A 14,681-nucleotide genomic window follows, 5' to 3' on the forward strand; every position below is an offset into this window, starting at 1 on the left:
ATACTGATTATTCTCTGCTATACAGGTTGATGACAACAATACATCATTGCAACACTCAAGTACCTTGAGCTACAGTGTACATGTAACAGTATACTATTGTCATGAGCAAGATAGCTATTTGTGATGTCCACTTGACATGGTATGGTTGACTGTTTAGGGAAAGATTTCACATTTCATTTGTTAACCCATCCTAATCCATTCTGTTCTAGTGATATCCAATCCTGTGGAAATACTGCCATGCTTAAATTCTTTCAGGATCACCATATTTGATTATTCAGTTTACTTCAGATGACCTAGTTGATATTCTGTACAGTATAATCGATTTACATTAGCAACTAGTGAAGCTGGGATACAAGCATGGGTGCTTTATTATTAAACTCTGTAAGGTTGTTTCACAGTCGACAATCCACTGGCTATTTAAACTTCCAGACCGGGATACCAGGATATAAACAGTAGACTGAGACATTCTCGACATGAAGAGATGTGTACAAATCTTATCTGTCTAAACAGACCTTCAACACAGGTGGCTCTATTCACTGGGACCTGCTACTAGAAAACATGGCAAGAATATACAGTAGAAGAAGGTTTGCTAGAAATTTTTCACTTCATTGAGTTGGGACAGTTACATTCCTCTAAAGGAAGGTCATATTCGGGCTCTTTTATGGGGGCGCCTTTTAAAAAGATGGTGCTGACGTTTGTTTGGAAAAGTAGAAATGCTTGTGCCTGAAGTGATTTACCGTGTTGAATAGTGTCTGTGTTTACACTGAGGGGGTACATAACAAGAGACTGGAATATCAACAAAGGGACTTGACAAATTAGGGTGCGTTCACACTGCAAACATGCAAAATACAATCGTCAGCGGTGAAACCTTCCAAAACACGCGAAGTTGATTCTCAGTTCTCCTAAATCTGCTTCCTTCCTTGTGACATCATATAGAAAACAAAATGCTGTGTCACAATGCTGTACAGGTCAAGCTTGAAGAGGCTTAATTTCAGTAGAGTTTTATATTTTCTACCTGAAAGTTCTTAGAGGTTCTATTGCTTTTGAATTGAAGGACATCACAACAGCAAGAAGTTTAATTGCAATATTTCACAATATTGCATGAATTTTGAAAACACAATACACGAAGATATCATAATCATACTGATGCTTTTTATGCAAGGTAAATATTTTTCTCTATAACCATCATAATTTGTTTGTTTGTTTATGTTTTAATTGTTTAAGTTGTTGTCACCACTACAACCAGCAGTTACGAGCACTTTATTGGGAGAGGGCTGTTCACACAGAATTTTACAGGGTTTGCAGTATGTATCGAGTGTCTCACACTGTAGTGACATGTAGCAAAAGTTCTCTAAAGCCTCTAACAAAACAGAGAAATTTCAATGAGATAGGAGGTCCCTTGTATAACGACACTGTGTATACACTATGTGGTTCATGGAATATTATTGTTTTGTATTTTGTAGGAAGGCTTTTAAACTTTCAGCGGTGAACTTTGGAGAAAAATGCATCATATAGTTTCTGTCATTATGAAAGTGTTTCAAAATTTAGGGTATAAATGAACCCGCAACCTTATGTCAGTAACATTTTGTATCTCATAAGTAAGCCCCCCCCCCCCCCCCCCCCCCTTTGACGGTAAAGTGAAATGATGGATACATACTTAACAAAAGCTCACATGGGTCCAGAGACTCCAACCCAAAGCACCTTCTGATCTGGAGATTCTCCCGCCTGAAACCCCTAGCAAACTTGATGTGTGCAGTGCGCAAAGGTCCTAGGGTTCTAGATGCTCTCTGGTGCTATCTAAGGCTTATTTTTTTCAACATACGATAGAAATAAGTAAGAAATCCTTTCCAACGGGAGACAAAGAGCCAGGGCGGGAGAAATTAAATCTAAAGCGGGAGAACGGGAGATTTTGCAAAAAATGGGTTTTCGGCGGGAGATCTCCCGTCGAAAACGGGAGAGTTGGAGTCTCTGTGGGTCTGACATCCAAGGAGCACATCCAACACACACACTTACAAACACACGCAAAAACACACACACTTAAACACATGCATTTATGAGCACACACACACACAAAACAGCAAGAGCCACAGGCATTTACAATGTGAATGGTGAACATCACATTCCAAGGGACGGGAATCAATATTCCCAACAAAGCAAGTGTCTCTAAAATTACCCATTCATGCCACAACAACAAATCAATATTCCCTTTTACGCTGCAGCTCTCCAAAGCACGGAATAAAGATGCCGCTTTTTTTAACTCGGTAAGAGCTATCTCTCTATTGTAGTGTGACATGCCTTTACTATACAGGGGGCGGAGTAGGAGGGCGTCTTGTTAGACGGTCATATAAGACTGGACTGCCATGGGAAGTGTTTTCTTTCCTACAATGGCTCTCATCACAGTATTCTTCAGTTCTTTTTCCCCTCCTATGGTAATATACATGTAGACTGGAGAAGAATTGTGTTCAAGAGAACTTGCATATAGAGGGTAGATATTATGTAAAGTCCTAACATCATGTCTAGTTGTCCATGGACACCTGTATGAAATATACTGTATACGCTATATATTTCGCGGGGGTTTTATTTTCGCGAATTTCGCGAGTCGGGAGCTATTCGCGAAATTAACAACACGCGAAAATATTACCTTCCAAAATGAATCCCTTGATACGAACATTTCAGTACTAGAATACCATGTCACGGCTTACCGAACAGACCATACTGGCTAAGCTTGTTTACGCACGTCCACCTCTACTTACGAATACTGTAGAGAGCCAATCCATTATCGCAAGGGGACCACTCGTCAGAAATCTAGTGCGATGGACTTAACCACTTCAAAAATGTTGAATTCTAACTTACTAGTTCGCAGAGTTTGGCAAGTCTTTTTCATGCAATGTATAACTAGTATCATTCTTATATGCTAGTAAGTTGAAAATTCACACTTTCTTTGCCACTTCATATTTTCTCTGGTCCCCCAATCGCGAATTTAACCACTCGCGAAAATGTGTGACATCGGCAATTCGCGAAAATTTATGTACGCGAAAATTATAGCATATACAGTACACAGCATCTACACTTACATTTTGGTGACAAATTTTAAGATCAATAAGATAAAACCACTCAATTGTTTGGGAAAATAATGCAACGGATTCATCATGGGGATGAAGTGATCAATTGAGATATAACACAAGGAAAAAGTATCTTGTTCATAGCTGTTTTTATTTTATGTGTGTGTGTGTGTGTTTTATGATGGGTACAGATTGTTTGATGAACACAGGATAATTATATCATTTTTATGTTTATGAGAAAAACATAAATCAATTGCAATTCTTTGTTACAAACAGCATGGATGTTTACCTTTATAACATCTGACAAATTCGACAATGTATTCATGTATTCTTTATTTTTCAAATGAACATTTCCAGCATGCATTGACCCCTGTACAGCCTTCTGGAAAATGCATGTCCATTAGTGATTACAAGGGATGGTGCATTTAACAGAATGGGTCATTGAAGATTGATGTATTCGCTGAAAAGTGCAGGCATTTAAACGAACTTGAGAGCATCACTTCAGTAGCTATCATATGGGAGCGCAGTGTCGTACTTCTGATGGCAGTCGTCACAAACTGTGAAGGATTTCTAACACGGACATCAATGGGTCTTGTAAAGGTTGCCTGCATATAAATGCTGCATTTTCTGCTTTCCAATCATCCTACGCAGTCCCGACAGTGTAATCACTCAGATCAACCTGTTTCCAATGCATAAGTATCTCTCGAGTTCTTCTCACTTTCACATTGCCTATAGATCACTGACATTGATTTATTCTTCATCCAGTTGGGACCCTATTACATTTCAGCATTCAGCCAAAATAATCAAATCTATGGACTCTCCCCAGTGTTTGACATTACCTTTCATTTCATCAAAACCACCTAACAAAACTTGCATTCCTCAACTGTATTTTCCCTCTACAAACAAAACAACTGAATTCAAGTTGATAATAAGGAATTTAAAATTGTATTCACATGGGCAAATTTCCTCAATTTTTCTCAAAGCAAATATCTTAAATTTTGAAATCATACATCATTTCTGGCATTTAGTATCATACATGTTTTCAACAAAAAAAAAAATCAGTTTCTAATATTGCTTTTGACAATGTTATAGTTCAAGTAGGAAATAATTATATTAGTCCACTGAAAAGAACAAAATGCAGAAGAAAAGGTGGTATACCTTTTGTTCAGAGACAAACAAGGTTTGTGGATGTCCATGCTGCTGCCTGCTCAAAACTCATGTGTCTCTATGACTAATTTGTGTCTAGAATACAAGATCAAATCCTTCAGTCACGGTAGCTACACCCTCTACAGGAGAGACAAAAACCCTTTTAAGCGAAAACCTACTTCAGCAAATTTGAGGAAAGGCAAAAGGGGGGAGGGGGACTTTTTCTGTCTGATTCCTACTCTAGTGCATTCACATATTAACCCATTGAGGACAGACTGATTTTGTTACAATACGCATTTCCCATAGATACCTGCCTGAGTATATTATGGACTCGTCCTTAACGGGTTAAAGAATTAATTACCATAATTAAATGTATATGTTGGCGCCATTCTCATAATTAGTGAAATATCGCAGTCACAGCTAGATTTATAACAGCAGTAATTTATTCGGTACTGTGCTCATTCATGAAATACCATGGTATTTCTGGCCAAAAAGTATAGCTTTCTGAGGTAAGCATGTAACAGAGCATGCACATATCTCCTATGGGAAGAAGACAGGAAGTGTGTTTGGTCATGTGAGAAAAACACCGCTGTATGAGCATTGGTATTTCATGACACGTATCACACTCAAAATCGTATTTTGTGCAAAGTTTGAGTTACCACTTGTTCACGCGGTATTTCGCAGTCCATTTGCATTCACATTACGAATTACCATGCAGAGTACAATGTACGATGGTATTTCACTACAAATGTGAATGTAGTTTAATGTTTTCTGTTATTACTGACCCGTCGAAGTTGGACTGATTTCCTATAACACCCATTTCCCATTTACTCCAGCCTGAGTTTACATGGGAATAGTCTTCAATGGGTTAAAAAGGGGACCAATCGTGAATAAATGGTAATAAGCTGCCATATCCTACAGATACTCCTGCCCACGAGTTTGTATCCCATCTTACCCTTTCAAAGAAAATTTTCACATCATTCTTGTTAACCCATTGAGGACGAGTCCTGAGTATATTCGGGCAAGCATCTATGGGAAATGTGTGCTGTAGCAAAATAAAACCGTCCTCAACGGGTTAATTATGCCTAACAATGACAACAACAACCAACACTAGTAAGATCGTAACTCTGTTTCATGAAAGTTGCCATCCACTAACAAGTTGTTAGTCTCTGACAATCACCATAGTAACAGTCAAAGACCAGAGCTTCTCGCCCAATTAAAACCAAGGATTTTACTGAAATTGTCAGAGACTGACAGCTTGTCACGGCTGACAACTTTTATGAAACGGTGCCCATATCTGCCCAGGCTTAGCCTTTTGTCAAGGCCCTCTCGCTGTATGGTAAAGAAAACCCAGCTGAGAAGGGTAGCCTCGCACTGTCTCGCTCACCCGTTACAGCGAAAGGGCCTTGACAAAAGGCTAGCCCAGGCTAAGCTCTTCACTACTGCCATCTCTCTTCTATAGATGTCTTTTCACTATCATTTCCCCACCCACTGCCAAATACCAATTTTTATACTGAGAGACATCATGGCAATGGGGTCATCCCACTAGACTGATACCCACGAGTCATACAGCCCACGAGTTCGACACTAGGCAAATAAAGCCCATGAGTTCGACACTAGGTGAAAACAGCCCACAAGTTCGACAGATAACACGGGGCTTGATGTGTCGGTCTCGTGGGCCTTTTTAGCTTAGTGTCGAACTAATGGGCTGTAAGACTCGTGAGCTGTATAACTCATGGGCTTTATGACTTGTGAGCTGTATGACCCGTGGGCTGTATGACTCGTGGGTGTCGGTCTCGTGATGTGCACCCCATGGCAATAACATCTCATCCAAGGAGAGGCAGAATTTGACTCATCAGGATCTCCTGTTTGTAAGTCTAACGTCCTATTTGCCTTACCAAAGCACTCCCCTCTAATACCGGATGACATCTGCCCAAAATCAAATTTAATCTTCATCACCACTTCATGGACTGCCTTGATGGAATTTCTCTGCCAAAATTATGTTTATCCTCCTCCCCGTTTTCCTGTATTTTTCATCATGAAAGACTGTTTGTCATCTGGACATTCATTTTTCCCTCCTGTAGAAAAAATGTAAAGTTCAATGATCACAGTAGCAAACAGTTTTATATCGTTTTGGGGTTGTTCTTTTTTTCCTCCTTTTTTCTTCTTTTTGGCTGCCCCGGCCTTTCCACCCAACATAACAGCATTTTAAATCCAGTAGTTTCCAGGTCCTTGGGATTAAATTTCACTTCATCGCCTGAGTCAAGAGATCAGATTTCTCCGTGGTTTTTCATCACCTATTGTGCGCATGTGACAGCCCCTCCTTCTTCCATCAGCTCTTTTCATTCCACCAACCTCCGCTCACCCCGATAAAGGGGATGAAAAAAAAAAGACCACATTGAGAGAAACTTTTGAAACTGCTTGCCATCAAGCCCTTTGCCATCCATATTATGCTTCATTTCTGCCCACAGACATCAAATCATTCTTAATCAATATTTCTGCTAAATTCCCAGAAACTTTAATCAGGCACAATAATTTGGGGAAGGCAATGGATTAAACATCCAAAATTGCACCATTAGTCTTTTCTTCTGTATTAGTTTACACATTACTAGCAGACAAGAGTAATTGATTTTTGCATAATGATGAGGGGGAAAAAAAACAATTTTACTTGCCACTGTTCTCACATGCCACCCCCCCCCCCCCTCCCCCCCCCCCCAAAAAAAAAAAAAAAAATCACTTTAAATCTCTGAACTGTATGTGAACAAGAACTACTTTCTGGCTGTTTTATCATTATTAGACAACGAGATAACCATTTTTCTCATAGACTCACAACTCACACTTTTGTGTACCTGCCACATCTTATGTCTTTGCTCCATAAACCCTCTAAAATCCACAAACTCTGAATTACTCTTGTCGTACTGGTTGTGGCAGAGTGAATGAATAAATGAACAATAATGGATAGATAGATAGATGGAAGAATAAGTGACGACATGAATGTATTTACCAACTTGAAAATACAAATTACATCTAAGAAAAAGAAAAACATCAAATATGAAATATGCATATATCCATTCAAGCATATTATTATACTTATACGTTAAATATTCATACAATTGGCAAATAGGAAAAAACAACACAACTGGTAATCAGCATTAGCACCCTTAAAAAGTAGCTAGGTATTTGTAATATTAAAAAACACACACAAAAAGAAAAAAATGAGCTCTTAACTCACACAGAGGCCAGCCTTGTACTTTCAAAACCCAAGAGCTAACACTCAATGTGCATGTTGTTTTGTGGATGTTTTCTCTCATTTTAGTTTATTTCTACAGCTCCCATGCAGCTCAAGTAAAACCTGAAGTGAGGGAACTAGAAGTGGAATGGGACGAGTTAGCATCTTCACTTTTGTCTTATTTTTTCAGCTTCCTGTGTTTACATGATGAATCTTTCTGAAAGAGTAGTGCCTTTGGGGGTTTTTTGTGTGTGTTATTTCACACATTGCCTTTGGCTGGGCATTTGGTATTTCTGGGGGTGTACATCTCTGGTTTGTTTGTTTGTTTGCTTTGTTTTCTGCAGGCCACTACATTATTCTAGTAAGACGGGGGAAAAGTTTTCCCTTGTCATGCAGGTTTTTTTAATGTCAAAGTGGGCTTTTAGGACAATCCTTCATTTCCTCTACAAAAAACCAAAGAGATACAGTGTCTTCATTCCAGAATATCTAGAACACCCCTGGCGGGTAGGATGATCCTGCTCGAATTCCATCTTTCTCTAATCAGCATCTTAACTTCCGATGTTTTCTACCCATGGTTTGCATCAATTCACTTTGATTTATTTGAACTGCATTCAAGCAAACACAATTTCAACCTTAAATTCCAAAAATTCAAATAAGAAATGCAATAAATACAATTTTAGAATATTACATATATAGAAAAAAAAATACAGTAGGCAATGATATTGTGCAATAAGCAAATACAAAACAAAATATAACTAAGATAAGAAGTATTAAGTAAATATCTTTTAGTAAATGAGGAAACTGCCGAAGCGTATTCTTATATTTCGTATTACTCTGACCGTAAGACCAAACTAATGCCTACCCGTCTTCCCTTTTGTGTTGATGGTATAGTTGTATTGTTTAGCATGTCTAGAAGATGTGTCCAAGATCATGCTTCCATGTTCATGAATTATAGCCTGTTTGGGATAATACTATATGTGCATGCTTGTTTTTGTTAATAGATGTCTAGTTGAAAGTAGACATAAGAAAGCTTTAGATGTGTTTGAATAATCATGTTTATATGTTCACATGTGCCCTCTGTTCATGTGTGTAAGCATACATTGTACTGTGAGTATGTACGGGTGCGGATGTATGCGTAATTCTTCTTTTGTGAATTTTGTTGTCAATGTAAGACATCTATAAAAAAAATCTCATAATTCAGGAAATTTCTTACTTGTAATCCCTGTGACATGATACTAAATCTAATTCTTCTACTTTTAGAGTAACCATGTAGATCATAACCCTGGCATGGGACTTTTGCTAATTTCACTAACAAGTATAGTTATCACATTATCTATTTGGCATTTGCATTTGTCTAACAGGTCTTTTTATCTACTGAAGATATGAATCCTGTAAAAACATTCCGGGATTCTCATTTTGTATTTCTGCACATCAAAAACCTTCAAAGATTGACTAAAACAAAAAGAGGAGCTTAAATCCATCTGCTGAGGAGACCAGAGCTGCCTACACAAATCTTTTCAAAAACCATCTTTTTTATCAGAAACTCTGTAAAAGAATGCAAAATCAACATCCATGGCATTAAGTTTATCATCATCTACACTTTAAAGCTTGGAAGGAACCACAAAAAAAAAAATGCAAAAGAATTTGTCAAAAGATACCGTTAGTGTGATCCTTTGGAGAATTAAGTTTTGTATGCATAAGATGTAGGCATAAGAAATTAAGAAGTCTTTGACTGAACAAGATGGGAATCTATAAGAGACGGTCATTGACATTGCTATGACTATACCATCTTAATAAAATCTACCTCATGATTCAGCAGACAAAAGAATAAAAAAAATTGACATAGGAGTCTGAATTGACAAAAAAAAAAATCAAATACACAGTCTTCAGCAATATCTGATATGTGAAATAATGAAATAGCATCAAAGACAAAACGCCCAGCTCAAAGGCATGAAATGGATTTCTCCCCCTCCCCTTGAATAAGGCATCTCTCTGATGTCTTATTATCATTGACAATGTTAATCCTTTCTATGCCAGGGACTTTGCACAGTATGTACATTGCTATGGAGATTTCTGCATCTATCAGCACTCAAAACACACATTGAGTTAAAGAGTAGAATGACAGTCTGCGCCAGAATGCCGCGGGGGATTATAACATCGTCGTTCGATATTGCCATTTGCAGAGTCATTTTTCTGCCTGCAGAGATTTCTTCTTCTTCTCTCTCTTTTTTTTTTTTTGAAAGAGTAATTATGAACCGTGGAGATGACACATAAAGCTATGCATAGAAACCATTTTTAATAATGCCAATCCTTCTCAACTTGCCTACAGGCCTTAGTGTGAATATCGTAAAAGAGGAGTAACTCAGTTTATTGCAGCAAACTGTCTGCATCATACCACATAACCTTCAAGTTCATCACCAAAGTACCGGTACCTACTCTAAGAATTACCTCTTCTTCTTGATCTGATTGCTGTTAAGTTTGGCTGCCTTATAATCTATTGCTTTAGCTTTAAATCTTTTACAAGGAGTATTTTGTTTGTTGTTTGTTTATTTGCATATTTTTCTATACTTTCTTGATGCAAGTAAATCATTTTTTTTTCTTTTGAAACTATGTCTATACAATGTAGGTGCAGTCTATGCAATTACATACAGAGGCTCATCCAAAGGGGACATACACACAAAAGGTCTTCAGTACATCTTACTGAGTACCATTGGCCCACCTCAAAAAGGGGTTTGTAGCAACTGCAGTTTGGGGCAAATTATTTATTTTATAGGGCCCCATTTCACTCTCTTTTCTTTTCTTTAAAACAACAACAACAACAACAACTGCAATTGCCATGATATCAAACAAAAGATTTGAAGCTGATTGGCTGGTGCCAAGAAATGTTACCACAGAAACTGCAATTGATGCTGCTGTATACTGCCCTTGGATATCACTACATCCCTTTTCCTTACACAATGATAGAGTAATGATAATGTAATATAAGCCTGTGTCCATCAGGTTTTGAATGGTAGCAGAAACAGAAGAGATGGTGCTTATCACAAGTTCATGGTTACATGTCTATTGTGACATCATACATTGCTTTGGTTCCAAGATTGTGACTCAAAAGGAGATGTGATCTTCTGTTGTACGTCCCACCATGTCTGATGGATGTAATTCAACTCATACAGGTTCATACTTTGAATATCACATAATGGGAAACATAGCAACATACAATTATACATTCATACAAAATTTTCATTCATATACTCGTGATTCATACATGTACACTTTTACACTTGTACCTGCGTGCATCCCAAAATACATACATCCAAAAATGCATGCTTGTTTCAAATATGAAATCACAAGCATCTCTGCACAACCAACTTATGATAAGACACACATTCATTTACAAGATATGAATTGATGCAGCATGGAGATACTACTGTGTCTGACTCACCGAATCTACGAGTTTGCGACTAACAATCGACAAAGCAACACACAATCAAATTCGGAATGACTCAACATCAGGTCTATCCACTCACAGCACCTCTTCTCACAAAACCAGTACATAGACAAAGTTTGATGCAAAATTGATCAACATCACCCACAGATTTTTTAGACACAGTAAGCTGCAAGTTAGCAAGCTCAGAATAACTGCAATACAGGGCTCCAAGCAATCAACAAGTTGGAGATGGATTTTGTTTTGTTTTTTTTGTTTTTTTTAACTCACCAGAGCGACTCTTGATGATGCGGCCAAACTCTTCAGCCTCGTCGGTATTGGCATCCACTAGGCCGGGGCTCGTGGGGCTGCTTGCCATAATGTTCCTGAAAAGAACAGGTAGAAGAAATATATGGGTCATACATTTGGCTTTACTGTACTTTGATTACAATAATTGGCAAAGTCGATTTATGATATCAATATGCTCTTCTTTATTCAAGGTAGCTTCTTCAGTGTTGTCACTGCTCTACCAGATGGTCCTGCCATTATCATTACCCTAGCATTGCTAGGAACCCATTTGTACACCTGGGACATGATAGGTTTAACATCTTGACGAAAGAGGTAGGCACTTGATAGGATTTGAACTCGGGACCTCATATTGAAAGTCTTATTCCTTGTGCAACAGTGCCCCTACTCAACTGCATCTCTCCCAGATCTGCACATGTGTCCAATGTCTGTTGGTGAACAGGTGTAAGAGTAGGTAACTTTTGCTTTTTCAATACTTATTAATTTTCTTTTTTACCATCATGTACCATTTCATCCATTACAAACTTTAAACTTTTAAGCTCCCAGGAACTCAGCATAACTTGCAAACTTTTGTTGCTGTTGTTGTTTTCATCAGCTTTCAGGAATTCATCCAAGTATCCTAGTTGGAAAGTCAGCAAGCCAACTCAAATGAAGCAATGTGCCTTAATCCAATAGGAAGGCCAAGGTGACACTTTGGAATTTTGGGAAATGTATAATTTGTGTTCTTTGAGAATTAGTTTTCTGACATCTGTGCCAGTTGGCCTAAAAGCACAGTAAGGGTTGAGAGAAATATCTGACTTAAAGGGAAGCAGTCCTGAGATTTTCACTGTACTGATAATTAAGAAGAGTAAGAAATATAACCTTTCACCAATTTATACGCATGGACATCAAAAATTGTCTCCGTACGCGATTTTTAAAAAATAATTCCTGCAAGCGATCGTGTAAGAGCCTGCCAAAAGGTGCAACGTCATTGATGCCCTACTCTCAAGTTGACAGCCGTGCCTCAGAAAACCAATTTAAGTGTTCAAAATGATCATATCTGATTTTTTCATAAAATGTGACAATATGTGGTTTTATTATTTCAAACAAAATATTTCAAGCTTATTTATATATACAATTGATATAAAAATAAATAGTAAACATGTATTTATAAATAACTAGGGAGCGTACGCATGACGAGCAGAACACCGCTGGAAAGAGTTGTGCATCGATGACGTATGACTCTCCGCCAAGACTTGCTCATTTGCAGAGTCACACTTTTTTAACCGAAATGTAGGAGCTTATTTGGTGATTTGAAAGTTTGTTTTTGATGAAAGTAGTTCATTTGAGGTACCAACAACAACATATTTTTTTTTAATTTCGTGAGGACTGCGTCCCTTTAGCCATTAGTAGATGCAGCAGCAGCACGATCATCATCATTAAAGGGATGGTACAGTATTGGTGGAGATGAAAATTGGGCTTTTAACTTTTTGTGAGATACCAAGAAACTGCTTATGAAATAGTACTGAGCATACCATTTCAAGAGGAATTCAAAGTTTATTTGATGAAAATCGGGTTTTGAATGACTGAAACATCCAAGAACAAAGTAAATCAAAGCGATCGTATTAAAAGGTGGGTCCCACACTTTATCAGAATTGCTCTGTTTTGGATGTCTCAGCCATTTCAAAACCAATTTTCATCAAATAAACACTGAATTTCTCATGGAATTACATGCTCTTTCATATTTCATAAGAGGATTCTCATTATCTCACTTAAAATGTTAGAAACCTGAAATTAGGTTTCAACCAAAACTATACGATTCCTTTAACCTTTACCTTTCTTTGTTTGCTGATTGAGCTTCACAGTGTACTTTCATCACCTATTCTTTAAATATCTTCATCAATGACAAAATAGATGTTCCACACTGGTCCGACATTTGACACCATGTCATTAAGTTATTATGACGCAGCCTCTGCGTGGCAATGTGCAATTCATTCAGCAACTAGACATCATTTCTTTGAGAGAGTTCCCTCGTTAGACTTTCTGATTATCATCAGCATGCTAATTTGGCTCTTTACAAATAGGGAGAGACACATCCATTATCTTGCTACTATGACAACGCAACAGGGTAATGAAAGGCCGGTTGCAAATAACTCTGAAAATTGCTTGGCCAAAAGTCAAACCTGGGTTTGCAGAATCAGGTTTATTTGTGTGTTAATTAAATTGTGTGGAATGAAAAATTAATGTTGATTATGATTGGGAAAGCTTGTAAATCACGAACCCATTGTTCTCTGCATGAATACATCTTGTTATATATAGACATACACTGTATGCTATCATTTATGATTCCAATGGAAACTAAAAATCAGAAACTTTTCACGGAATTTACATTACATACCCATGAAGATATTTTCAGTTAGTGCTACAACATGTTGACAACATAATTAGCAAAGGCAATTTTCTCATCTGTAAATTAATAGCAGACATTATGTCTTTTTTTATGCTCCTGTTTGATCTTGTTGAAATGTTACTTCAGTAAGTTTCTCTAGAAAGTTTATTTGCTATATTTCTGTGCATATACGTTAAAAACACGGCAAGTTTTACTGAATAGTTTTTGTAACTATTATATGCTAACAATTATTTCAAATTGGTACCACAGTGTGTCAAATAGTGTAAATAGACACTGCTTGCAATTTACTTTCCCATACTTTACATTGCAACATATTTTTTTGCATGATTGTTGAAGAAAAGTAAGGATGCTTAAATTGCTCGTTTCCTTGGAAATAAAAAAGTAAAACTATTTTGTGGTCATTGCACAAACTTATACTATGAAATATACAATATATTGAAACTTACAAATATTCCTACATGATCTTACTACCTTACAAGGCCACATGCTGTGCCAAAACCACAGGGCATAGAGATGAAGAGAACAGAAATATAAGAAGCTGCAGAAGTAATTACGGCAGAGAGAAATCATATAACTGCGTTGCTAAACTATGCACGAATAAGATCTATCACTCATTCATTCACTTTCCCTAACCCCTGCGACCCCAAGAGAAGTGTAGAGATTGATCAGGGGAAGCGGCTGTCTCTGGATTCAAAGGCTAATTGGCTGCCACTGCAGTATGGAAGTTAATGTCAAAGGTCGCATTCAGAACAGTTCAGAGTGTATGGAGAGCTGTACAAACGTCAGTGAAATATGGACCATGCAATGGCCATAAAAATGAATCAAAGATTAGTTTACAGTCAGATAGAAAGAGAGTTGAACAACCATTTATGATTCATTTCACATTTCACCACTGAAAAAAAAAAATTATCCTCCTTTAGCACTTCAAATCATTTCTTCATATTTCAGTGCAAGAAAAAGCAATACTTTACATTGACAACCTTTAAACAAAAGCTTTCGAAGCTCTTCGTTCTTTTGTTCTCCAGATTTATCTCATATAACATAGTTCTGAATAAAAAATGAGCAAAGAAAATGGGAATCCATCGGGATTTAAATCCAAGACCTTAGGATTACCGGTGCTCTTACGGA

The 14,681-nt window shown here is 37.5% G+C and overlaps 1 protein-coding gene across 1 annotated transcript in view; it reads right to left on the reverse strand.

Moving 5' to 3' along the window:
- LOC139737247 (dystrophin-like) overlaps positions 1 to 14,681 on the reverse strand; it is a 466,340-nt gene that overhangs the window by 421,164 nt on the left and 30,495 nt on the right. The window contains exon 2 of the mRNA XM_071647923.1: positions 11,150 to 11,244. Coding sequence (XP_071504024.1) covers positions 11,150 to 11,237 — 88 coding nt within the window. The 5' untranslated portion in view covers positions 11,238 to 11,244. The remainder of the gene's footprint in view (positions 1 to 11,149; positions 11,245 to 14,681) is intronic.

Source organism: Diadema antillarum, unplaced genomic scaffold, assembly GCF_040938485.1.
Source record: "Diadema antillarum isolate AM-2024a unplaced genomic scaffold, OU_Dant_1.0 seq00000687_RagTag, whole genome shotgun sequence".
Classification (NCBI taxonomy): Eukaryota; Metazoa; Echinodermata; class Echinoidea; order Diadematoida; family Diadematidae; genus Diadema; species Diadema antillarum.